The sequence below is a fragment of the Pezoporus wallicus genome, unplaced genomic scaffold, assembly GCF_028554395.1.
Source record: "Pezoporus wallicus isolate ANWC-B61680 ecotype Strahan unplaced genomic scaffold, APGP_CSIRO_Pwel_v1 contig_3817, whole genome shotgun sequence".
NCBI classification, from domain to species: Eukaryota; Metazoa; Chordata; class Aves; order Psittaciformes; family Psittacidae; genus Pezoporus; species Pezoporus wallicus.
In genome coordinates this window covers 7592764-7620098 of record NW_026635157.1, presented here as the reverse complement: position 1 = coordinate 7620098, position 27335 = coordinate 7592764, and the positions used below count along the sequence as shown (strand labels likewise).

Here is a 27335-nt window from a genome sequence, read left to right as displayed (position 1 = left end):
TTGTTCTCCACAGAATGTGCTTAGATCATCATTTTCTTCAAGCAAGGGGAGGGTGTTTAGTGTGGCTCCAGCCCAGCCTTTTAAATAATGTTTTGTAGACTGGGAGATCTGCAAAAGCCAGGCTTATTGTGCAATGTAGCTGTTTGGATGCAGAAGTTTGTTTGCTTACAACAGCTGCTCATGGTATGGTGTTAATATCTGTAAGACGGGACAAACACTAAGACAGTAAGTTAGTGCAAGAAGTGGACAAGTTGAGAAGAAACTCTTCTTTCCATCTCCTTCATTTTCCTCTTGCTTTGCTCTGTTTTTGGAGCCAGAATGGGTCAACTGTGTGGACGATGCATGCAGCTGCTGCGGGACTTCATGACCTTTGTTCAGAGGATGTCTTCCGACCTCGTGCAGGGCATCAAGGAATGCTTAACTCTGATAAGCCAATGCTTCTGCTTAAAACAAAACAGCTCTAAAGCCAAGCGGTTGTACAAACCCATCCTGCAACCTCATGAGAAGGTGACAGCACAGGAGTTTCTGCAGCATATTGAAACAGGTAAGAGGGCTTGTTTTTTTCCAAAAGGGTTGTGAAAGAACAAGGAGGTTCATTTTGTGGGTAGAAAAGAGATTGTTGTCTGAACTGCTTTGGCATGGCACGAAGCAGCTTGGTGATGATGTAGGAAAGCCAGAGCTATAGAGTATTTTCTTTGAGTACAGGACACCAAGGGCTCAAGTGGTGTAACAGTTGTATCTAGGTAGAAACGGTCAGTCACTTTCTTGCTCTGCCACCACTGTTACTACATAGCCCAGGTAAACATTTCATAAATGTGAGTCCTCCTGGTAGCTGAAGTTAAATTTTGAAGTCAGTCACTGAAGTCACAAAGCTGGAAACAAGCTGTACTAACACTGGATGTTCCATGAGTGCCGAGCTGTGAGCAGCCAAATCACAGTGTGGTCCTGGCTCAGTTGCCGCAATGTTTGCATGGGGAAGTTGCCTTGGGACAAGCACCACTGGGCTCACAGAATTCCAAGCAACTGGTCTGCCTAACTGCTTTTGTGCAAACATTTTAAACACAATCATGGGATTCCACTTGAATCAAAAGTAGATCCATAACTCTTCCCCTGCTTTATAGGCTATCTGCCTAATTCCCCTGTAGATCCAGTGATGTTCTCTCTATCCTGTCCTATAATATCAATAGGAAAACTCTTTTTATTTCACTCCTGCAGTCACGGAGTATCACCTTGGATTAGTGTGTTTTGTCAGTTGTCCAACCTAAAAATATTCCTTGTCTCAAGCTTAGGTAGGGCCACTGTTTGTTTGGTTTTGCTTTGGCTCACAGCTCATTGGGTATATTGCTTTAACAACTTTGTGCTAAAGCTACTCACAAAATTACATAGCCTTCTACTTTACTTTGTGTGAAGGGTGTGGAACACAAACTACTATTTCTTTACTTGCCTTTCCAGCGACATAAAACTATCTTGTGAGGGGGACCAGAAGAGATGTTTTTTCCCCTGGTGTGACAGTTAATGCTCTTTGAAATACTCCATCATGGAACAACCTTTGGAATAATTGCTGTGACGCTGATTGTTGGGAACACACATTCATTAGACTCAGCTGGTATTAGTTGGAGTCATTACCCTATGAATGTGGGGGGTCTTGTGCTGTTGATATGCTTCACTAATTATTGCACATTAAGCACTGTCTGAATCCTAAAGTCCATATACAGATCTTTCATCTTGATGGACAATGGAGATCTTCCAGGGCTGAACTTTTTCTTCTAAAGGCTAGATTACTCCTGACTATATAAATAAACTGTCTTGGTAGTACCCCAGATCAATTGATGGATCAGGAGCAGTGAAGGGATGATCTGGGAAAAAATGGTGAGGCTGGAATCACCCTTTGCAGCACTCACTGGTGCTTCCTGAAAAGACTTGTTTCCTTGAAAAATCTTTTAATCTCTTGAGATGGTTCTTGAAAAGGCTGCTTTGTGTTGGATACTCAGGAGCTGGGGTACAGGAGCAGGGAGCGTAGAGCTTCTGTGAAAGCAGTACACAGATGGCAGTATGTGCTTTTAGGGAGATCCCAATGTCCATGATGGGACATACACAGCACCCAGGAAGAAGAGCCAAGGTTAATTCTCTGAGCGACTAAATCCTGCTGCCAGGACAGATGGAGGCAGGGAAGCTTCACAGAGAAACAAGACACTTGCCTCTTACCTTGGCACTCACCTGTGTAGTTTATTCCAACATGGATCAAACCCAGCGTCAATTCTGGACAAATTATAATAAGCAGAGAGCCAACATTTTGACAACTTGGGTGCAAGGATAGATTTCATGGTTGATCATCGTACTCAGCTATTAGCTAGGGCAGCAAATACTTGATATTACAGCAGGTGAAGATTTTAACTGGCTTCTGCTTTATCTCTCTCCCAAACAAAAATGCAGAGATATGAGGGAGATTCAGATAGTCGGTGTGCAAGGAACGGAATTAAAACACATGAAGAGATTTGATTGTTTTTTTTTTCTCCAAAATCTTATGCACACTGGCTAGTCCTTCCCTCTGTGTGTATTGTTAATTATTAAACAAAATTGACCTCTATATGAAGCAGTTCTTTTGTGAAACCCACTTATGTAATCCTGAAAGTAGGAGTTTACTACTCTTGACATGTCAGCAGCTTCTAATGGCTTGAGATACTGGCTGAATTTTGCAGTGAGGCATGAAAGCTCACACCCCTCACGTCTCTCTCATCTCTTTATCCCATAAGAGGTAAAGTAGCTAGATCTTATTCATAGAGATATTTCAATCTTTAATACCCTGCTTTAATCTGTTTTCTGAAAATGTATCTTACAGTTGTGTGCTCCACCAGTCAATTAATTACTTCATTACCTTTCAAACAGTTTATACTGTTGAGCAGTGGTTCAGTGACTCATATTTTTTTCCTCTCTGCTGCTCCATTCCACACATTATAAGGACATTATATAGTGACTTACAGAAGTCATGCACGACTGCTATTGCTTGATGGCTTTTGCTGAACATCTGGTTTATTCATAGGGGAGCTGTCATACTCAAAACCAGGTAGACTCATTCTACAAATCTGAGCCTGAGGCAAGCCCATTTGCAAACTATGTTGCTGTTCCCTGAAATCCTTTATTGTAATATCCAGGACAGGAAATATGGTGAACTTAAAATGCAGTAAATTAGAAATATGTACTCTTTTTATATCTAAGAACACCATGTTCAGTAAATATATTTTAACAAAGATTTTCTGTGATTCAGGAAAAGATAAAGATTTTTATGGAGAACAAGAACACTTGCATTTATATTGTAGAGCATAAAAGTGTCTAAAGGTTATAATTTATCTTGCTTCCAATCACTAGCTTTGTGAGCTTCACAAGAGGCATTGATAAGGACAGGTTATTCCAGGTTCATTTACTGCTGTTGCTCATTGAAACATGAATAAGGACAGATGGGCTCTATGGAGTTGTTGCAGTGCTAAAATCCTTATGTGTTTTAACTTCTTTTGGTAAACTAACCCTTTACAGGTGTGATTGAGTCTGTGCTGTCATTGTACCTCTTTAGGTTTTGAAATGTCACCCCTTGGAAAGGACCCTCTGGAGGCCTTGAGGACCTTAGCCTTTTCAGAAAACGCAGGTTTACAGCAGTCTGCTGCCCTCTATTACTTGCATATGAGTCAGCACAGTAAGTTATTTTGGTGCACTAAAAAATTTTCACATAATTATAAACAAAAGTATTATTTCCAACTGTGAAACTCCCTTTGATTTATTAATCAAATTTCTTTCTCTTACTTTTTTTTTCTTTCATGCTATGTTGTTTGCTAAGGAAAATGAAAATGCCATCATATCCATGTGGGCAGAATCATTCTGGGATTTACCATGAGGAGATATCTGTCATGATTATAAAAGACTGTCATTTATGTAATTGTACTACTTCTGTAAAACTCAGTAGAACCCAAAGTAGTTAGAGTCAGTATATACTGAATCTCCTGAGAACAGCATGGTCAAAATGTGGTGGAAGGAAATGGACATAATGGAACATTTATGGTTTTATGTAATTTTTGGAAGAGGACAAAGCTCTAGAGGTCAGATCCTACTGGAAATTTATGAAGGAGATGTTCTTTGTCCTGACTATTACATGGGAGCACTTGGATTCTGAGGTAATTTGCAAACAGTTGAAAGTCAGCCTAGATATGCCAAACAAACTTCTAGCAAGATTTTGGGTCTTATAAAAAGGTAAGAATCCCAGCAACAAGCAAGCTGTGATTTATTTATTTTGTTTTACATTTACTTCAAGGAAAGAATTCTGACACTTGGCTTGATAGCTTTATACCATGGCTTTTTTGTTAGATTGAAAGTGCAGATAGCCACAACATGAGGAGCTCCTGTGGGGTGGAATGACTTGTTTGGCAGCAAGGCAAATTGCTTCCCTTCCTGTGATGTTTTTGAAGTACTTGATTATTCAAATCCTTTTCAGGAAACTTGCCCTGTTTTGCTAGTAGCAATGGATTTAAATGAAGGGGAATACCTCTCAGCCTATATATGGGAACACCTGAGGCTTAAGACCAACAAGAGATAAATGTGACTGCAGTGAACCATGAGAGTCCTCAATATTTCCTCTCATTCCTCCAGTGAACATCTCCCTGCCTGTGGAGCATCTGGAACCCTTCTATGCGTTACTAAGGTCTGCTGACCTGGAGGTGCAGCAGATGTCTTCTTTGTCCCTTGTAAACTTCTTGCTGGAAGGAAACAGTGAGTAATTAACACATGTTCTCTTCAGGTGAAAAAATACCTCTTCAGCCAGTCAGGCAGAAGGAGGGCACATCTACATGGCCAGGTCTACACAAATCCAAATTCCTTTTTCTGTGTTCCCGATAGGAAACGTGGGAGTCTCTATCTGCAGACCAGATAGATTCTAGTGGCATCAGGATATACCACATAGAATCATAGAATCATAGAAGAGTTAGGATTGGAAAGGGCCTTAAGATCAAGTTCCAACCCCCTCTACCATGGGCAGAGACACCTCACACTAAATCATGTCATCAAAGGCTCTGTCCAACCCGGCCTTGAAGACCGCCAGGGATGGAGCATTCACAACTTCCTTGGGCAACCTATTCCAGTGCCTCACCACCCTCACAGTAAAGAACTTCTTCCTTACATCTAAACTTCCCATGTTTAAGTTTTAAGCTGTTACCCTTTGTCCTGTCACTACAGTCCCTAATGAAGAGTCCCTCCCCCGCATCCTTATAGGCCCCCTTCAGATACTGGAAGGCTGCTATGAGGTCTCCATGCAGCCTTCTCTTCTCCAGGCTGAACAGCCCCAACTTCCTCAGCCTGTCTTCATAACAGGAGATGCTCCAGCCCCCTGATCATTCTTGTGGCCTTCCTGTGGACTTGTTCCAACAGTTCCATGTCCTTATGTTGAGGACACCAGTACTGCACACAGTAGTCCAAGTGAGGTCTCAAGAGAGCAGAGTAGAAGGGCAGGATCACCTCCTTTGACCTACTGGTCACGCTCCTTTTTGATGCAGACCAGGATACGGTTGGCTCTGTGGGCTGCGAGCACACACTGCCAGCTCACGTCACCCCTTCAACTAGATTACATCATGTGGCAAGAGATCTTGGATCTGTATGCAAAGGCTGATAAATTATTCCAAAGTTGTGGGAACAGTTAATACAATTTTCATTCTTGGATCAAGAGCCCACCACTTAGCTTTTCAACAGATGCAGGTGTAATACATTCTGCCTATGAGACAGGGCTTATTTTCTTGTTATTTATTAACAGGACCTTTGTCTTAAATTGCTCACAGATTTAAAAAAACAAAAAAGATTGTGTTATAGAATTCCCTTTCTTCTGTAGCTAATAGGGCAAAATATAATTGATGTAGGATCTGGGAGCTGCAGATGAAAAACTTCCCAGTAAAGTTCATCTTGATAGACAGGATATGTCCCCACACCATGTCAATGGAGTCCTTGTTGCATCAACTACTGTGTTCCCTGGCACCTGGGCCAAAACAGATGTGCCATTACACTAGCCCATAACTGCAGAAGACAGGGTCAGTCTTCAATAAAGCTAGCTTGCTTTCTTTTTTAAGGATCTTGCTGCAAATATCATGCCATTATTTACAAGTAAAAAATAGTGCTGCAGCTGCACTTTTCAAAATGAACCTTATGTTTGAAACCAGAATTGCTACCAGAAATGTTTGGGATTTTCTGAAATAGAACGACTTGCACTCTTTCATGAGTCTGCAGAGGAATCAAGCAAAACAAGCTAGGGACTGTGAGTGCCTTTCAAGTTGTTTCCATGTTTGGCCTATGTCGCATAATCATAGTATAGACCCCCAAAGCCATCAAAGGAAAATACATTATCTTCACAAAGGCATTAACTGTTTACTTTTATTGTTTGTCCATTTTTCTTGAATTTATATATAGTTGACAAAGAATTAGTTGTCCAAATGGGTTTACTTGAGCCAATTTTGGATCTGCTCGAGTCAGAGGATGCCACTGTCCAGTGTAATTCCTGTGCCTGCACCATGACTTTGGCAGTTTCAGGTGAGTGTGCCATGCTTTCCCTTTATCCTCTCCTGTGGATAAAGGATTCAGCTCTTGTAGATTCAGCTCTTACGTCATATTTCAATGTGAAACAACCTATTTGCAATTGGTTTAAGAGTCATAAGATGCAGCAACAAATTTTGGTATTCCCACATCATAAATTCAACCTCTTGAGATTCCAGGTAAGATCTTTTTTCTCAGTGTTTCTGACCTTCACTCTGTTATGATTACAAACCTTTTTCTGATTTCCAACCTAAATATATTCATGACCAGCTTATCTTATTTAGCATCTACACTGGCTTTTGCTTCTGCAGTTCTGCCTTTCTGAGGTCTATGCTGATGAGGTTCCTTCATTTTACTAGACAGAAAAAGCCAAACTCATTTAAGTCACCTCCTGTAAATGAGGCTCTCCATTCATCTTCATAGTCCTTCTGGGTGTCAATTGTATATTCCAGAAAAAGAACATAGAATTGCGTCTGCTGTTTTGTGATACAACAGAGCTCAGGCATTGTTACAGTCTTAAGATGTACATAAATGGTACAGGATTTCCACTTTTAATTTATCTCTTCTGAAAGAGAGGTCACCAGAAATGTGCAGTATTTCAGCTCAGGTCTTACCTGTATCTTCTACTGTGGCATCCAGGGAAATATGTTTTATAGTATGTCTCTTAATAACACTTGTTTTTCTCGTGATTGCATCACAGTGATATTGTCATGCTGCAGCTGTAAATCAGCTTAGTCTTTCTAGTTCTCTGTTGCTGTTTCCAGCAGACACCAATTAATTAAGGGTCTGAAACAAATGTTTCCAAGTACACTTGCCTGCATTTGTACTTTAAGGTTTCATTCTGGTTTTGTTGCTTTGGTCTTCTAACTTGTCTGTTATTTGTAAAATATTCTAGTCATCCACTGCATTGACAGTGCTGCGCTCACACCTTTGTATAAACTTTCTGGTTCAAAGCCAACTACAGACCAGTACTTGTGGAATTCCACATACAGCCTCCTTTCAGGCTATATGTGGAATTTCCATTTTTCAAAATTTGCTGCCAGCTTGCTTTTAGTCAGTTCCTTATCCATCATGTACTTGGATTTGTCACCAACTTCTCTTACTTAACTATGCATATTTCATATCATGATATAGATATTTTCCTGGCATCCAGACAGATAAACCACAGTTACCAAAAGAAAGGTTATCAGGTCAGTCTGGCTTATTCTACCTTTTGAAAACTGTGTAATTCTACTGTACAGATTGTGTAAAGGCATGTAAGACAGCCATGAATAACATTTATTTCCCTTCCTATAGTGCTTATTTCACCAGCTTCCCTCTCCAGCCTGGGAAGTTGCAGTCAGATCTCCCAGAAGGCTGAGAGAAGCATGGTACAAGTGTTGTTTTCCGATTCAAGTATTTATGTTGTGGAGTGCATAAGCAGGATCCAACCACATGAAAGTGCTGATTTGCATTTTATTCTTGTATGATTATTTGCCATTTTTTAAAGACTTTTCTCTTTGAAACTTATTTTTAAGCATTGCATATTATTACGGTCAGGTTAAGAATTCTGTATGCTACATTACTTTATGTGAACTGTAAATTGCCTCATTGAAATGCCTAAATTAGACATGGCATCACTAAAGTTTTAGGTACCTGGCACTAGAAGGACTTTATGTATGATCAGTGAAGTTATCCCAAAGATCTGCAGAGAGATATCACTTCACCTGTTTTAAGCAGCCCACAGAGAAAGCAACTTGTTTGGGGATGTAAGGACATTCCTTAGTCCTGAAGGCACTGTTGCCCTTCTAGGTGTCTCAGTCTTTAACCCAGAGTGCAAGAAACCCTCAGCCACTCCAGATTTAATCCAACTTCATTCTCTGGAGAGGATGTTCACCTAATGACTTGCACGCTCTCTTAAGTGTACTTCTATGCACAAGTAGTTCAAATTAAGCACTCAAGGAGCTTTCAAACTAGATAGGAAGCCATCTGCTGAACATAGAATAGAGGTAGGCGGTCCTGCAAGTGCATAGGCTGGGTTGCTTCCTGAGATGTTATCAGTGTTGAGGATTTCTGTCCCAGTTTAGGATTTAGGTGGGCTAGATCCATTTATATCTTTTTCAGACTATATTTAGGTACCACAGCAATGAGACTAAAACCAGAGGCAATTCTCTAGAGTTCATTTTAACTCCAGACTCTGGTATCCTAAAGGGTCTGCTTGAGAAAAGTATCCCATTCAGTCATGTCCTTTAACTAAGCCATTCATGCTTCAGAGTGGTTTAAAAAAATATATATGGAAGCACAACCAAATTAGGTGGTTCCTTAGATAGCTTTAAAATGACTAAACTCTAAATCCAAGAACGGCAATGTGATGTATCTTAATTCTGATTCAGTGAACATGCAAGACTGTACAGAGTGAAGCTGTTTAGCAGTGTTACTGCAAATTTTACATAAGATGGGGTATCTGGTGCTTATCTGCTGCAATAGGTAGCCAAAAATAAAAGCAGCAAACAAACCTATTCAGATAAACAGGATTTGAAGGTCAGTTTGTTCCAACACTAGCATTTGCCCACACAGCAAAAAGACACAGGCACATTCGCAACTATCTGCATCTTTTCAGTCTTCTGAGTAAAAATAATCAGCTCTGGGGTAAGAACTCTTCTAGGACTATACAGGAACAGAACTAAACATTCACAGCAAGGGCTTAGGGAGGCCTGAACATCTGCATTATGCTAAACAAGGAGGATGCACTAGGTGTAGAACACATTCAAAATTGTACTGACAGGAGAACTTTCAAGCACACAAGTGGCAGAGAATGGATAGAAATAACTTATAAATAGAGGTTTCAAGGTGAGTTATTAAAATCCAACTTGAGTAGATATTACTGATTTCCCAACTTTAGAGTAGCATCTGAATATGTGGTTCCTTTCTAAAAAGACTTTCTTGAGCATAAAATATGCATATGAAGGCAGAAAGGACTTGTCCTGGACTAAATTAATACTGGCTGAAGTATACTTGAATAAATATCCTGGATTATCTGTGTCTGTCAGTTCTCCATTATAGATAGGCTCCACATAGAAAAATAATGACTTTTTTTTTTCTCTTAACTAAGTTAGTTGGCACCTAAAAAGTTGAGTTCATCCTGTCGTGGTTTAAACCCAGTCAGGCAACTCATTCACTCACTCCCCTCCTTCTTTCCCTTTCCCTACTCCCAGAGGGACGGAGAGGAGAATCAAAAGAATGCAACTCCCACGGGTTGAGATAAGAACAGTTTAGTAACTAAGGTATAACACAAATCACTACTGCTGCCACCAATGATAATAATGATAAAGGAAATAACAAGGGAAGAGAATACAACACCTCACCACCAGCTGACTGATAACTTGCCCCCCCCAGCCCGACCAAGCGCCTACTGATACCTCCTCCAACCCTGCAGTCTCCCCACCCTTCCGGCTAACCCACCGTTACCTCCTGGGCATGACGTGCTGTGGTATGGAATACCTCTTTGGCTAGCTTGGGTCAGGTGTCCTGTCTCTGCTTCCTCCCAGCTTCCCCTCCTCCCTGGCAGAGCATGAGGCTCACAAAGTCTTTGGCCAAACCAAAACATCATTGTTATCAGCTCTGTTCCCAGGCTGAAAGTCAAAACACTGCACTGAACCAGCTACCAAGAAGGAGAAAAATTACTGCTACTGCTGAACCCAGGACACATCCATTCATATTTCTTGTTTTTTTTCTGCTTCATGTTTCTCTCAGCAAACTTCCAGACACTGGCCATTGTCTAAGCTGTCTAGAAATGTACAAAAATGAAGCAATGCTCAACTAAAACTTCTGTGGTCTTCAGTGGCAGTTTGGCTCATCTAAACAATGGAAGCTGTAGACTATGAACTTGGCTTTTTCCTTTTACAAAATAATCTGAAGAATACTATATTAAAATAACTCATTGGTCTAATTCTCATTTAAATCACACTAATTTCAAGGAACACCACTGCCAACGCCACCTTATTTTTTCAAAACTGTGCCAGCACAATGCTTCTAAGATACAAATATAGATAATCTATAAACAAGACAGTAAAGGGGAGAGGACCATAGCTGTCTCAGTGTATCAGCAGGTTAATTCTTTTGATGGTAGAGGGGCAGGGAAGAGCATAATGGAAAGATTCTCTTCTATACAACACAGCTGAGGCTACCTTCAGTAAGTGCAAAACAAAAGGAGTAAAACTAAAAGGAGGGTTTTTTTTCTAAATCATATTGTATTTCATAGCACAGTATAACTATCATATGGAATATATACAAGGTATACATGGTATATAAATGTTATATAGTATTTTATAGTATATAATTAATTTTATAGTATTAAGGTTTTTCCCCCCAGTTTTTCATTCAAGTGTCTCAAGGGACTCTGCAGATACATTTTTGGATTTTCCTTGGCCTCCAGGATGTTAGGTACAACTGTACAGCTTAATATATTGCCATGCAAGGAAGCATCACCACTTCAGAGAAGAAGCATCTTTTCAAATTCCAGTGATTAAATCAAATTCTGTCTTTGGAAACCTCTGCATTGTCTGTAGCTTTCAAAGGAGTGACACAGGGACATTCAAAGAGAGAAACTGGCCCTGAATATACTCTGCTACATTAATTCAGTCTTCCCTGCAGTTGTTTGTGTAGTTTTGGGTTGGCACACTGCACAACTTGATCAGACATACCAGAGGTACAAGGCAAAGTATGACACCTTGCTAACCTGTTTAAGGGGACTTATGGTTCTTTTTTTTAATCATCCCAGTCACAAAAGCATTGAATCAGCTGTGATCTATCACTAATACAGAATTCATGAATTTCTTTCCTATTGGGCTCTTGGAATTCTTGAGTTTCCTTTGAGCATACAGAGGAATTTTGATATATACTGAAGAATAAAAACATTGAAAAGAAATCTGGTCCTTCCAGTTGTCCTGCTCCTGGCTTACAGTCAGATGGCAATGTCTTCTTTCTTTCTCTGATTCTCTTCTCCAGAGTCCAACCGAGAGGCTATTGGCGCTGCTCAAGGAATTACACCCCTACTGTCTCTTGCCAATTCCTATGATCCTAGAGTCCAACAAAATGCAGTTGGTGCTATTCTCAACCTCACACAATCAGGTACTTTCTGACTAACGGTTTATCTAAAATTGCCAAAAGAAAATTTCTCACTGATAGAAAAATAATTGAAAAAGGTTAAGGCAAGAATAAAAGCATATCTGAGCAACACATTATTTCCTTTGTATGGCCTCTCTTTAGCTAACACAGATCCTTTTTTGCCTGGTACCAAAATAGAAAGGCTTGATTTTTTTAGTCCCAAGGGATTTGTTAAAGAAATAACTTGGTCCAAAAAGTTAGCAGCACATTTGGTGGTACTTTGAAGCAATCTCAGAACAAGATCAAGCGCTAGGAACATTTAACTTGAATCCCTAACTTGATGTTAGAAGACATAAAATGTAACTATTATGGGCCAGACATTAAAAGCTCTTGGGATATCTGCAAACAGCTTTAGCAAAAGCAGTTTTTCATTCTCCGCAATAATATGTGCACACCATACATTAACTCTGAAACAAAACAACATTGTCTCACCTGTCTAGGTGATACCATTATCCCACACAGCTAAATGGTACAGTTACGAGTAATGTCTCTTTTTTATATATAAGGGAAAGGAACAGTTGGCTATTATATTTATGTTACTGTTAAGAAATTTTAAAGAATTTGATTTTTAAACATGAAATTATGGTCAGTATCATACCTGAGGCTTCTCAGATTCTTCAGCAATTCAGAATCTCACAACAGTCTTTAGCATACAGCCAGCAAAGGCTTAATCACTCAGATAGCCTGCTAGTCATTTTGCTGAAATGTCTGCATACTGCTATATTGGAACAAGCTCTAAATTTCATACTCTCCAGTCACACTGACTGGCATATATTTGGACAGCATCAGCACTCTAGAATTCAGTGGTTGCGTGTATCACTTTTGAATGGTGCCTCCAGATGAGAGGGAGGGAAGGGGAAAGAGACTAACAACGTTTCCCCCCCCCCCCTTTTTTTTTATGGCAGAGAAAATCCAACAGGTCCTATGCAAGGAAGGAGCCCTACCAGTTCTTGCCTTGCTGTTGGAATCTCCTGACTCAGAAGTGCAGGTATGGCTCAAACAGGTCAGATTTTTAAACAGTAACAGCGTGACTGTAAGGAGAGCACAAACCACAGCACACAGAAATGAAAAGGTGGAGAGGAGAGAAGGTTTCACTAGAGAAGTGAGAAAACCTATGAGAACATCTCAGTGAAACTCAGTGCAGTCAGATAATATGTATTCAAAGCACCCAATTTATCTAGCTCCACAAGAGAAAGGTTATGATTCAGAAGTGCATCTGCCAGCACACTAACACATGCACAGATATGTGGTTACCTTCTTGTGTGTTGCAGATCATCAGACAAGTTGCAGATAGGCTTCTTCCTCTGCTGTTTTTTTTTTCATCCTAACTGATTTTCCACTCTAAGCAATTTTACCAAGTGATCTGAGAAGGCTTAACTTGTAGATTTTTTTTCTTATTACTGTAAATGTTTGGGAAATCTTCCTATTTTATGCCTACCACAGACACCTTTTTATGATTCTATACATTTAACAGAGCACCAGTCTTAGTTCAAAAGTATGTGGGTGAAAAACTATGAATCAGAGCTGTAAACCTTAAAATCCACTAGCTCATTCGTGCAGTCCTCCAAGTAGTACTTGGAGTAGTAATAGAATTGTTTCCTGCATTAGTTTTGTTACCTCTATTCAGAGTTCTTTTAAATGTCTGAAGGGATGGAGCTTCTGGAATTTCTGAAAACTTATCAGCTTTGTCTGAGATTCACCTTAAAATTTTCTTTGATGCAGTTCAAGCTGCTTCTTCTAATTATACCTCCCTAGTACTACATACTCATATATATACAACTCTTCCTAGCATTAATGTTTAAATCATTTGAAAATGATGTCTTGGCATGCTAGGGCAATGTCTACATCCAGTTGGAGTAAAGAAATGTAAACATGCACTACAAGAAGATGCAGATGACCTAACTTAGGTGCCAGCAGCAGTGTCCTTGCAGCAGCACAGTACATTCCCAAATACCAAGCATCCTAAAGGGCTTGTACAACATGCAGTTGCCACAGTATGACTGCAGTCATAGCTATAGCAAATTGTATCGCTTTTCCCTGAGGAAGTGCACTCAGGCTAATAAGCACATCTACCCAATAAAACACCCTTAAGATGAAAAACTACTTTATTTTCACCAGGTCTAAGTGTGAGTATTTCTCCAATTTATTTTTAGCATCCTCAACATGTCACCAATGGGACCTCCTCTCTCTCCTTTTTAATCTGTTCTCTGCAGTATTACAGCTGTGCTGCTCTGAGCAACGTGGCAGCCAATGTTCAGTACCATGAAGCCATGCTGAGACCCAGCAACAGATTCCTGTTGCGGACACTTATCTCTCTCCTGTCCTCTTCCGTGGAGAAGGTAAAGCTGTAGCTTTCTCTTTGTGTAAAAACTTAGTATCAGAGTAGAGCTATAAACTTGGGCTACTCATTTTAGTCTTGCACAGTTCTGCTCATGTGCTGTACAGGCACCTATGCAGCATCTTTCCCATGAGAAAAGACATATATTAGAAGATACATAGGTTGTACAAGGTCAATGTGTGGCGAAAGAGACAGGAAGTCACTGAAGTTGTTCTACAGCCCTGGCCACTTCCTTTAGACTAGAATGACCTGTATTCCTTAAACTTGAAACTACATGTTTGAAGTGCTCTGTCCAGGTTCTCAATGATCTTTGATTACTGTGTCTGACAGAAGGTTTCTGAAGCATCTATTATGCTACCTTTTTTTCCTTTTTGTTATCCTTAACTTTCATATGGCTTCAGAGAATAACATCTTGAAAATTTTGCTTTGTTGGAGCCGCATCAAAGAAATTTCAGTAAGCCACCATTCAGGATTTAAGAGTGGAACCTTAAGTTCCATGTAGGAGGAAGGTGAAAAAAATGTGAAGCAAATGAGACAAATTCATTCAATTTTCCTCTAACTTATCTGACATTTTAAAATAAACCAACATCTGAACCCCATTGGCTCTTTCTCATCAACAGCAGGATGACTGATACACATGCAGGTTAAAGAAAGTTTATCAAAACTTTGGAAAAATAATATAAAAGATAATTTCCCCAGATTTGTTCTCTGAAGATAATGTAATAGCTTGCTAGTGTTGTCGTGTTTATTTTATGTACAATAGGCAAGAACATGCGCTACTGAAACTGCTTCTTTTTTTCCTCCCTCGTTCTTTTTTTCTTTTTTTACTCTTTGGCACAAGCAGGTTTCAAGCCAGGCATGTGTTTGCCTACGGAATTTGGCTACCAGTGGTAAGCAATATCTTGGACATAAAGCATGCTATTTCTCATTCTCTCTCTGCCTTTCAGAGAGAGCACAGTGGGCTGGGAACCTTTTTATATTAGAAGAGAGATTCTCTTTTCTACACTTTGTTGGATGTTAAGGGAAAAGGGAGGTGCAGTGCATACACCAACCAAATCTGCCTCAGAGCTCTCAGGTAGCAAGGGGAAGTATTTGGACAAGGTGAGAGAGACAGCAGAGGCCTTCTTTTGCACAGAGCCTCTGCAACTTAAGTTTTTCTCCCTTCCATGTTACGAAAGCATTAAACCTGATCAGGACAGAATGTCTCCTGAAATTGCTACTTGAGTGGGGACCTGCCTTCTCCAGGGCTTGAATCTGTCTATCATTAAATGTCATTTTCTCCCAAGCATTTGTCATCATCTTACAAAAATCCTATTAATACCCAAGATCCTTTTCTATGGCATACTCAGAGGATGAAAGCAGAGGAGTGGCACACTCAGCACTATAGCTCTAGGGTCCAGGGGAAGAGCTGTTCATCTAGAAAATGTAGAGGTGCTTAATTTTCAAGCAGTCATAATTATAATGGAGCAGGGAGTGAAGGAACAGCTGTGCTTCTCCTTGGTGCGGTTGAAAATCCTTGATCTGCTTGGCCTTTTAGGACTGCTGCTCCATCTGCTGGCTGCTCTGGCATTGCCGTTTAGAACCCAAAAGTCCTCTCCGAGTTTGCAGAGACAAGTGGGGTGTAAGGATTCATCTGGGATGGCTGAGCTCTCCCTTAGCTAACCATAACTCTGCAAGATATGTGCTGCTTGGGGAAGTCTTTCTGTCTGTGCAGCAGAAGCTGCCACCTTCTTAGGGGGCCTTATGCCAGTGAAGGATTCAGAAAATTCCCCTAATTTCTTCTTACTGATGTTCAAATGCAAACTGAAGGGTCCCCAAACCTATATTCTGCTCTCAAGCCTGTACTAATACTTTGGCAAAAGGAGCCAGAACAAATGAGGGCTTATTTTTATAACCAAACATCCAGTGTTGTCCCATCCCATGGAGGTTGGGTAGACCCCTCAAATTTCATCACTGAAGCACAGTCAGATGTTTGTGTCAGGGCCCAAATGCCTCACAGTGCTCTGAAGCTCACTGACCTCATTTTCCCAAATCAGTGGACATCCAGGCTGAGATGGTTGCTGAGGATGTCCTGCCCAAGCTGCGTGCTCTCCTGGCTTCTGGCAGTGAGGATGTATGTCAAGCCTCCATCGCTCTGCTCTGGATACTGTCGGAACACCCACACAACCAGGTAGGGGAGGTCATTTCCCGAGACCAGTGGGGAAAGAGTAGTTCTGGCCACCACATGGGGTAACACTCAGTTATGGCAAAAACTGCATATGAAATGCATTTTGAGAATGACCAACAAGCTCTGCGAGACTTCTCAATCCCCTTCTCTCCCACCCAAAATAACAAGGTTTTGTTTGCTACATCTTCACTGTCATGCACAAGGAGCCTATCTGTTGTGGTGAGTGGGATCTAAAGGATCCTGTAATAAGAATTTCTGTAAGGGGACCAAGGGGAGAACAGAGGAGGAGAGTTGTGTGTCAGATTCCTTGGATATGTGGACACTGCCCTGCAAAGGTCCCGTTTGTCCCCAGACTGTAGGTCTCCAGATGAATGTACAAGGAGCAGGATAAATGCATAGCACCATGAAAGACAGCAACCATGGGGGCAGCTGAGGAAGTTATTCCTTGGCTACAGAGCTTCCTCACATGCTGAAAGCAGAGAAACTAATTTAGAGCGTGCATTTAAAGTAGCATCAGTGCACAATAAAGTGCAAAAATATATCACTTCCCTATATGGACAGTTATTCAAAAATGTATTTGCATAAATTTAACATCTTTTGAATTAGGATCAAGACAGGGGAGCTAATAGAACTTGAAATCTTTTGATAATTCCCAAGGACTTTCTTGTGTCTCGTCATGTTGTTAGTTACAGACAGCTGGTAAACACCGTCTACAATGGTAAACACCATTAGGAGTGCAATACTATGCAAATACATGAAGAAATCTGTTGAGAAATAAACTACAGCAAATAAAAAAAGCAGACAGTCCTGCTGTACTTTCATCATCCACATAAAACAGCAAAACCAATATTTTTTAATGTGCCTTTCTGTTACAGTAATTGGACATCTGTAGGAACGTGGATGTGAAAGGGTTTTGAGAGGTGTCTTAAGCTAACAACAACCTTTTAAGAGAGGCAGAGTTTGGGCAGATAAAGCGAAAAAACAAAAGTGAGAACCTTTCCTGCCACATTTCTTTAAGCAGTAATGACAGTATGAGTAATCACAGCTGGGCTTATGTGCTTCTCCTGGCTGAAATACACTCAATATGTTTGAAATTTCTCTGGATATTGGAGGCCTGTTGTTATCCACCGCAGTTGCTCGTACCCAGCACAGTACAAACCAAATTGCCCCTCCTCTGATTCTGAGACATGATGGAAAAAATGGGTAAACACTATGCCTGGGAAGCAGCAACTAGAGAACAGAGCTTTTCAAAGGCACTGTGGCTTCTTAGGTTTTGTGCTGGCTGCATCAGCACTAAACATCCTGTTTGCTAGTCAAACTGCTTCATGCAATCAAAACACAATTTTCTCTCAACAAGCTTGCAACTGAAATACATTTAAGTTAGTTGGAGGCTATTTGCACTGTGAAAATGCTCCTCAGTATGAGGCATTATGCTGGAACATCGTCCTCACTCTCATTTGCTTTTCTTGATCCCAAACACCATTTGCACTTTTTGTTCTCTCAGCAAAAAGTACCCACAAATCCTTTCCTCCCTGATCCCAAAACATGTCTTTACCAGTGTTTCAAACTTCCAGCAACAAAGGATGCTGCATCAGTAGGAACAAAGGCACTTGGAGCTCAGCCTTGTCACACCAGGAGTGAGATAGCCTGTTCTTCATGGGGTAAAAGGGTCAGCAGCAGGAGGCTGCAAAGCAAAGCATTACCCTGGAGGGTTTATTCTCCAGCAAGAAGTAGCTACATATTGAAATTTGTTTTAGTGAGTAAACATGGCTGTTCCTGACTAGTGAATGTTGCTGCTTTGTGCGAGCAAGCACTAGGCACTCTGAGAAGAGGCTGACCTCTCCTTACTCATATCCTGCCTCCCCACCTCCATGCCTTTTCTGGCCTGTTTTTCAAACCTTTTAAAGGTTTCTTTCTCTAATTCAGGCTGAATTCTCATGAGTGAAAGAAGGACTTCTCCATGGGAACAGCTGTTGAAAAACAAGCCACTGAACAAAGCTAACCTTTACAACGAAGTCAAGTGATGCTTGAATTATTACAAATACTACCCAGGATACAATAGGGCAGAATTCATCTGCCCTTTTGTTACCATGAAGCAAAACCTCAGGAATGCTTCACAGAAGCTCCTCTCTCTGCTTAAACTCCTTTTTTTTGCAAACCCCTGGCCAGGCTGTTGACAGCAATTCTCAGCAAGCACTGGAAAACTTCCCTCTTGTAGGGGAATTTTTTTCAGTCCTCTCAAGGACAGCCCAACCCTGAAATACGAGAGATAGAGTCAGGCTTTTTGAGAAAACAGCCTTTTAAATCATATTCTTTCGAGCAAAGACCTGGAAGTCAGGGTGGCAGGGGTCTGTCTACTCCAGATGATGCCACTGCCTTCCCACTGCAGGTACAAAATAACTTTGCCTTCCCATCTTGCTACCTGGAAAAGGGAGGATAATACTTATCTTGGCAAGAAATCCCTGGATAAGGGGTGCAAGTACAGCATTACAACTGTAAGTACAGTTGCTGCTGGAATGCTTTTACTAGCTTTTTATTTTATTTATTTTTTAATCTTGAGAGAAGTTAGATCAGTATCCATCTGAACCACATGATCCATTTTCACTCAAGAGTTTTCTCGTGATTCTCTCATGCTGTGCAGGATTGAGCCATGAAACAAAATCTGGATCCCAACCACACACCAACCAAAAAAGAGGTTCAGCAAAATTTGAAGTACTGTCACTTACTAATGTAGGTCCTAAATAAGCAGAAATGCTTGTCAGGGAAGTCGTTATATATTAGAAAGTTCATTTATAGTCTGTAGAAAATTTCCTTCTCTTAGGCTGTAGCAAATCAAATCAGGGTGCCGTGGTTGATGGGATTACATAGAAAAGAGGACACTTTGTCCAAAAGCACAGAAACCAGTCATCAATGGTAATTTAACTGGGTTATCTAAAATGATATTATTTCTACCTTTGCAGAGAAGGAAAAATAAAAACAGCGAAAATTGACAGGCATGTCTGCATTAAATTCCCTGAGTTTGGGCATAGCACTGCCCTTTCCACCTATTTTCATGTTTTATTTGAGGATTGCTGGTTGTGGCAGTGCTTAAAATGAATGTAAGCGAAGACGTCAGCTGATATGAGAAGAAAATAAGATCCACTGTTGCAATTTAACCTAAGTAAGAAATTGATGCAACTTCAACTAATTTTTAAAGACATCTGCCTTTCATCACTGCTTCAGTGATTCTGACATTTCACAGGTTTCAGATGTGATTTTTCTCAGCTATATATAGGACCGATGATTTGTTTTACATCATTGCACACTCTTGCTAATGTGCCTCAGTTTCTAAGTAGCACAAATAATATAGTTCATTGCTAAGAAACATAAGAACTGCATAAAGAGCTCAAATTCCTAAGGGAAAGAGACTGAAAGAAAAAATGCTCCCAAGATGGAATCTTTTGCTTTTAACTCTGTACCTAACCCAAAGCCTGTTGAGGTCACTTTCTCTTATAAACAGCAGTGCCCTCTTAATCCATACTGTTATTGAAGGAACTACCTGGACAGTAATGCAAACTCAGAAAGTTAATATTAGTGGCAACTGGAAGATGACAACATTCAGAGAGAGAACTCAATAAAGTCCCTCCCTCTAAAATATCTATCAGAGCAGAGAAATGCATGTATAAACTCAAGAAGATGCTGTTCAGAACATGTTACTAAAGTGGTGCCAGATCACAAACTGATCTAAACATACAGTCCATTACTGTAGGTGAGGCTCATGCTGAGGTACTCAAGGACACACTGCTGCTGTTACTTCATCACATACTTTCACTTTTCACACCTGTTCTGACCGCTTCTTCCAGTCAGGATCACACATCCTTCCCTTAGCTACCAGCAAGCTCTGGGAAGTGCTTGATGCAAAAAAAAATAAACTACCGAACCATAAAGACTCCAGCTTTCAACAGCAAGTGCTCTGTAGATCAGTAGCACTCAGTAGACTATATTTTGAGGGAAAAAGCACTGGACCCAGCCAAATCATTGTTGGTTTAAATGAGCTAAGTAATGCTTTTCTTTGAGATCTATCTTTAGCATGCTGCAAAGTTGCAGTGTGCTGTCCGTACTGGATGTAACTGAGATACCGGTTGCTCTTGTCAGGACACTCTGGCATGTGCTGAGCTACTACAGAGCCTGGGGATGCTACTACTGGCACATAAAACAGACCCTGTGATTGTTGGCCATACTGCATGTATCATCAAAAACCTGAGCCTTTCCAAACACAGACAGGTAGGTGCCCAATATTTTTCACCGAACTGTACCATGGGAGGTTGCTAATATGGTTATATCAAATCAGAATTACCCACAGAAAGATAATATAATGAAACATGCACTAGGGATACTCTACACAAAGTTGTGTGAATAGAAGGACCTGATGCACCATAATGAAAGAAGGGTTTTTTCATATTTTTTCAATGCAATACAGAAAATGCTAATGAAAATAAGAAATACCTGATTTTTTTTTCCTGTGACTGGTTATCTGATTTGAATGCCTGCATCATAGGTATAAAACATACTTCTAGCAAAGACATTTCATACTCATTAAAAGGAGCCATTGAGGAAAACTGAGGTTTATTATAAACTGAATCCTTGTTTCCTAACTCTCACTCTTCATCAGCCATTGGTTATCCACTTACAGTGTTCAAACACTGATGTAATTTCAATCCCAACTTGTTAAATATAACCCCAGTTATTGATGTACATTTTGCTTGTTTGGAAAGATACTATTTGTTCTAAGATGCTCTAAGGATCTCTGTTGCTGATTCTGCTTCTAATGAATCTTCTAATGAGATTTATAGAGGCACTTCCTTTCTCCTTACCTTTTAAGAGTACCTTGATCAAACAGTGCCACTAGTAACAATCAATACTGGGGGTGGGGGAGGAAATCCCACCCAAATCCTTGTCTCTGCCTTGCCCCACTTTCTGGTACACATTTTTTTTACATTCTTCTTTTTTTCTTTGTTCATGACCCATTTACCAGTAATCCCAGAGATTTAAGTTAACCAAAAGAAAAACTATTTCCATTTTTTTTCCACTTTTACTAATGTAAAAATTATATGAAATTTTGATAGTTAAATTTTGAAATCTGTTTTTGCAGGGAAATAGATTCCCTCAATCCTTTCAAATTTTGCTTTAAAATAATTACCATATTTGTCACATACTCTGCTATCAACAGGGAGCTTCATAACGCTTTATAACATACAGAGTATCTAGCTCTCAATGCAAAAGTGAGCCCACAGACATGAGTGGGAATGACAGGTTTCCAAGGTCAATTAAGGAACCATCACGCAAACATGTAAGAGCCCTTGGCACAAGAAGAAAAAAAAGTGGTGTTTTTATGCCAGCAGGACATTAAGAGAGTATGGGAGTTTGAAAGGCAAGTCTTGAATGCAGCTACAACCTCTAAGCAACAAGTTAAAAAATTGCAACATGAAACGAGCCCACATATACAAAACAGATACTCCTTTTTGTTTATAAATACCTGAGCTCCCTCATGGAGGTGTGAGCAGCTTCTGTTTTTAGGACCTCCCAAAGAACTGAGGACTTCGTGATTCAGCTTCAATAGCAACCAGTCACCTCCAGGTGACTCAGTCGGGACTCATTCTCAAGTGCTTTTAATCCAGGTCAGCACAGGCTATGTCTCCTATCTGTTTTCAAATCGGTTTCTAAAACACATATCCCAGTACAGAGACATGCTGTCCAACACTTTTGGCAGATAGCAGATTCAACCTAAAACATAAGGGATACACAGAAATGTTTAATTCATAACATTTCTCTCCAGAAACAGAACTCAGATTTGCTAGTGAGTGGTCATCTTGTATTTCTGCAGATCAGAGCATTTCAACACCATAAAGCTTTTAAAGCCCTGGAGGCAAATAAGAGAAACTGAAAAACTTCCACATTTCCCAGTGCTTTGCCCTGGAGCACTTAGCTTACTCGCTTCTGCGGCAAATGACAGCTTAATACTAACATAATGGCCTGGCACAGCAGCAATAGGTCAGGAAATTCTCTGAGCTCAGGGTGATCTGCATTCAGCCTGCACGCCTTGTGCAGATGCATAGCATTTGGCTCCCCAGGACCTTAATGCTGATCAGGTCCCCTGGGAACAACTGCAGTTCCTCTACAACCCGCAGGCTATAAGGTGGAGCAGAGATGTGCAAAGGTAGTGCAGAAACAAAACATGGCTATGTAGCCTGATCCGCAAGGTTTTGCCTGCGTAGAGGAACTACTGAGGTATAAGAGTGTAGCCAGCCATGACAGTGTTTGTACAAAGCTGGATCCCTCTGTGGCATACTGCATTTCACTTTGGAAAAGTGACTTGCCAGTCCTGGGGTAACAGTTGAACTTCATGATCATAAAGGTCTTTTCCAACCTAGCTGATTCTATGAGAACATCCCACTGACAGAGCAAGCCCTGGGAAACGTCTAAAATCAGGTGATCTCTGAACAATCCAGGGTATTTGTCACCCTGTTGTGGTAGATCTGGAAGGAGACATTTCCGTTTTTGATATTTCAGCCCTCAGTGTTGCTAAGAGCTATTTAGTACTTCTGAAGTCCTCAGTCACCACTAAAACATAATGGAAATGCTGAACATTAATCTCTTTTTTGTTGCAGAGAATTGTTGAGAGCCCATGTGTTGAAGGTCTCCTCCAGACCATGCTTTCTACCAATACTGAAGAAGACTCTCTTCATCACGTGACATCTTGCCTTGCTGAGCTAGCAAAGCAAGGTAGGGAAGCAGCCCTACCATAAATGGCTTAATCTGAGGAGTGTACATACCCTTTATTGATCCTAATAGGAGATGAAGCATAGGTGGATGTACAGCCCAGGTCTTTCCCTTTAAACTCACTGGGGGTTTTGCCATAAGCTTCAAGAGCAGCAGGATCCAACTCACTGGCAGGACACATGGGCTCTGATAGTTGCACTTTCTTCTGTTGAATTGCTTAATTTTTTAGTTTTTTTTACTCAAAATTCTTCGTGCTGACCTTCATTGCAGTACGTGGCCTGTCTGGTTTATTTGTAATGTAGGCCAGTTTCTCTGGCTGAATTAATTTCACAACAGCAAAAAACAATATAAAAGAAAGACTAAAATACAAAGTGGCTATTTCTATTTTTTGCACATAAATTTTATTCACACCCATGGAAGGTACAGCACGCCTCATGGCAAGAGGATCAGTGTCAGCTTTTCCAGCTTGTGCCAGCACTGGATATTTTATGTCAAACATTTCCTCTTGTATCTGATGTAACTACCATGCAACTGGCAACATGTCACATTTAATTTTTCAAGAGGTGGACAGACTAAGCCCACTAGGCAAGAGTGTATCTTGTACGTGAAGTGATCATTCCTCCAGAACACAAACCCAACAAAATAAAAATCCACCAGCCTTTCTGTGAATCAGATACATTACCCTGCCTTCCGAGACCATAACCTCCGGACATGGACCCTTTTTTTACAACCTAAACATACTTATTGCACAAGTTCAGCACTTCACTTCTGCAGCTGCATGAAGGATATCCTGTTGAGGCAGTACAGTTTCTGGCAGACCTCTCACCTTCATTTCTTCAGCACTGGAGTTTCTGTTCATAGCCTACTCTCTCATCTTTCTGTCTTCCAGGAGCCACATTACACATGGTCCAATGGATGGATGAACCCTTGACAAAGTGCTTGGTGAGACTGGCTGGCCAACTGGAACATACTGAGCCATCTTTTCAAGCTGCCTCTATCATCCAGCACATGATAGGTTACGGTAACTGTCACACAGCATTAACTGTGCTTTCAGAGATTTATGGCTGGATGGAGTGAAATGAGCATTTTCCCAAAGAAACAAAAAAGCCTGTTAGGCACCTTTAACATTCCCATAGCATCCTCCATGTGGTCTCTACAAAAAGCACCTACAGTCACCCTTGAAACAGACATACACCAGGGCTGGAGTGCATGAGAAACCCCAGGGATGAAAATGGGCCATAGATAAAGATCTGATCCAGGTGCTGGCTGACATCTTCAAACACTATCATGCTGCAAGGCTAGTCTGTAGCCACTTCTGAGATCCTTAAAAACAATTTCAGTAGGAAAGTGGGAAAGCGTAAAATACCCCTTACCAAAGGAAGACACTGTTGTATCTTTCTGTTTAACCCTCCTTCTCAGTACGTACAATGTGATGGCATTCCTCATAGATAGGAGCAGAGACTGCTAGACACAATTACAATGGGACAGTTGTGTTCCAAAATTTTAGATCAACCCTGCTCCCTGACCAACAAGAGGGAAACATCTTACTGAATCAAATACTGCTGTTGTAATTCTAGACTAGATTAGCAGGAGCACTGAAGTGGCTTTTAAGAATGCAGCCTGTATTTTTTTAAGTTGCAGTGAGAGAGAATGAGAACAACATTATTTTTACCTGAAGAAAACAAAAAGCTTTATGCTTAATATACTTGTCACACACAGCTGAGAGCCTTTAAGAAAAAGGCATTTGGATTTTTGCCACAATCTCTAGAAAAGTATAGTTAGATTTTAATCCTTAGGTGTAAGAGAAACTGAAGCCCATAATGAGTCTCCAGTAAGGGACACCACAAACCTGTTTCAATTCTACCATTGAGGATTTGCAACAGAGCAGACTCTCAAGCAGTGAACAAAGTCCAACAGCATAATCACTCCTGGGTGGGTTCATGGCAGGCTTATCAGCCTGTAAGTCAGCACTTACCTCACACGAGGACCAGCTGCCCACTCAGTGTTTATTTACCTGTAGTATCAGCAGTACCTTTAAAGGCTGTACTACATGGAAATAATTTGCTAATCTTTGTAGGAACATTGGTTGTAGCTGGGTAGATAGGTCATTAACAATCTTAAATAGTTACAAAAATCAGTTTTTGAAGTGTTTTAAAGGCTCCTGTTAATTCTCCCGTTCATGCAGAAAAAATGATGCTTTTGTTGAAGCGGCACATCAGAGATATTCAGGCCTACCTCAAGAATTTTCTTACCCATCGAGAGATCCGCTTTCAGCAGCTGGGCATCTCCACATTCTGCAGACTGCGAGACGGTATGTCCTTCCTGCTGGGCTGAGCACCTGGAGCACTGCTAGGCACTGCCTGTCCCTCTCAGTGGCAAACAGGCACTGCTGTGTTACAGAAATGACAGTGCCTGGCAACTTCCTTTGGGGACTACTCTGCTCGCTTCAGCAAACAGAATAATCCCCAGGGTAGCTGTTACCTTACCTGGTTTTTAAGTTACTAAGAGTATCTTATAAGGGCAGGGAAATTTTTTTTGTTTAACAGGTACAGCTGTTTTATCCAATGTAAGAATGTTTGGCACTAGATGCAATCTAAAAGCTTTTCAAATATGAATTTAGTTTATTCTGATAAAGCACACAAACAAGGAAATTGTGTGATTAGCTGCTATTAAAACTGGGAAGTCTCATGTATTTTTCGTACTTGAAATTCTGTTCCTTGAGGTTTTTTTACCATTTTGGTGAAGTTTTTTTTTGGTTTGGATAGAAGTTGAGTATAGATGAGTTACAGTACTGTAATAAATGTGTATCTCTCCACATATTTAGAGCCAGAGCTAAGACCCTGCTATGTTTTGGTATGCATCTGTTGTATAAGGCTGAATTTGGCAACTGAGCTTTAGACATCTGGATTAGGAGAATTAAGCAGCAAACAATCTTGAGTAAGGCTGAAATCTTGATTTGCATATGCTTTGTACGGTAGAAGGATATTGTTTTGTCTTATTCATACTTTACACTGTAATAAGAACTATCAACTGTGTCTAACCTGAAATAGAAGCTTTCTAAGCATCTGCATTAAAGTACAGGGGAAAATGGCAGTTTGCCTAACACTTGTTTTTTCTCTTCAGATCCAGAATTTTCATTAGAATTCAGAGAAACCCAAATGGCCAAACTCCTTGAGCAACTCCGCCAACAAACAGAAGAAACTCAAGAGCTCCTTAGGGCAGCTATTTGCCATGAAGATAGTTAATATTTAAGCCAGATAGCTTATGAAAACTTACCAAAGCCTTCAGAATTTTCAGAGAAGACAACTCTTTTCATTGCTTCCTGTAGTTTAAGGTTTCCTGCTACTTACAATTTCATCAAAGAGATGTTATCATAACAAAAACCCAAACGGGTCAAACGACAATCCCTTGTACACTTTGGCTGGCTGCTGAAGTGTGCTTGAGGACTATGGCTACATTCCTTCCAAAGGGTTTGGAAAGCACATGTTATACTTGGGTAATCCTCAGTGGTTTGTTTTTTGTTTCCTCACCCCCACCTCCAAAACAACAGCGCTGTATTCATAAGGTTTTATTAATGTAACAGGTGGATTCTTCTGAAGAGGCATCTCTCAAGTACACAGGTTACTCTGCATTCATCTTTATTTTGTTTCTGGTCCATGTCCTTTATCTCAGAGCACACTCCAGGGTCTTGACTTTAGAAAACAATTGAATTAACATACAATATAAAGGTGGCAAACTACTAACAGGTTACTACAGAGAGTAACTGCTGAAGAACAACTCAGAAATTGAAAGCAATTTATAAGAAATTAGAACAGGGCAAGCCTTAGGGCTGGTCCTTACCTACATTGTAGGCACTAAACTCCAGAAGAGCAAAGGCACACTGAGGCAGGTCAATGTTGCATAAAGCATGCTCAGAATATAGCAGCTACCATTGATTTGGGTGAGATGCGTTTGAATACAGAAATCTGTGCTCTGCAAATGGTAAATTATTTCCAAAGGTACTTGCAACCAGGCAAAAGTGAACATATTTGGTAAAATTAGAAATTTATCTCCTATATTCTATCTTTCATCAATACTTTTTGTTTTAAATACAAAAATCCTCCTGGAGCTTCATGTTGAACTGGCTGGAATGCTGAAATTTTGGAACCACTCTTACAGCAAACATCTGCTTCCAGATAGCATTTTCTTATTAAAACATTTCAGAAGAGTTTACTGACTGTTGCGGTTTAACCCCAGCGAGCAGCCACTTGCTCACACTCCCCCAGAGGATAGGGAAGAGAATCAGAAGGGCAAAAGTGAGAAAACTCATGGGTTGAGATAAAGACAGTTTCATGAGTAAAGCAAAACCTGTGCCATGTAAGCAAAGCA

The 27335-nt window shown here is 40.5% G+C and overlaps 1 protein-coding gene across 3 annotated transcripts; it reads left to right on the top strand.

Annotated features, from left to right (window-relative positions):
- Positions 1–63: 63 nt before the first annotated feature.
- On the top strand, positions 64–27172 carry LOC130598360 (uncharacterized). 3 transcript variants are annotated; one of them, XM_057407717.1, is made up of 14 exons: positions 64–544; positions 3569–3688; positions 4636–4755; positions 6436–6555; positions 11545–11667; positions 12609–12691; positions 13917–14042; positions 14886–14928; positions 16078–16211; positions 20343–20471; positions 22856–22970; positions 23857–23988; positions 25153–25278; positions 26091–27172. In XM_057407717.1, the coding sequence occupies exons 1-14, from the start codon at positions 319–321 to the stop codon at positions 26210–26212; spliced, it is 1719 nt and encodes a 572-aa protein (XP_057263700.1). In that variant the 5' UTR covers positions 64–318; the 3' UTR covers positions 26213–27172. The 3 variants fall into 3 exon arrangements, with proteins under 3 accessions (XP_057263700.1, XP_057263690.1, XP_057263709.1); XM_057407707.1 differs by having other exon boundaries at positions 14886–14931; XM_057407726.1 differs by lacking the exon at positions 64–544 and adding an exon at positions 1809–1869 and having other exon boundaries at positions 14886–14931.
- Positions 27173–27335: the final 163 nt, after the last annotated feature.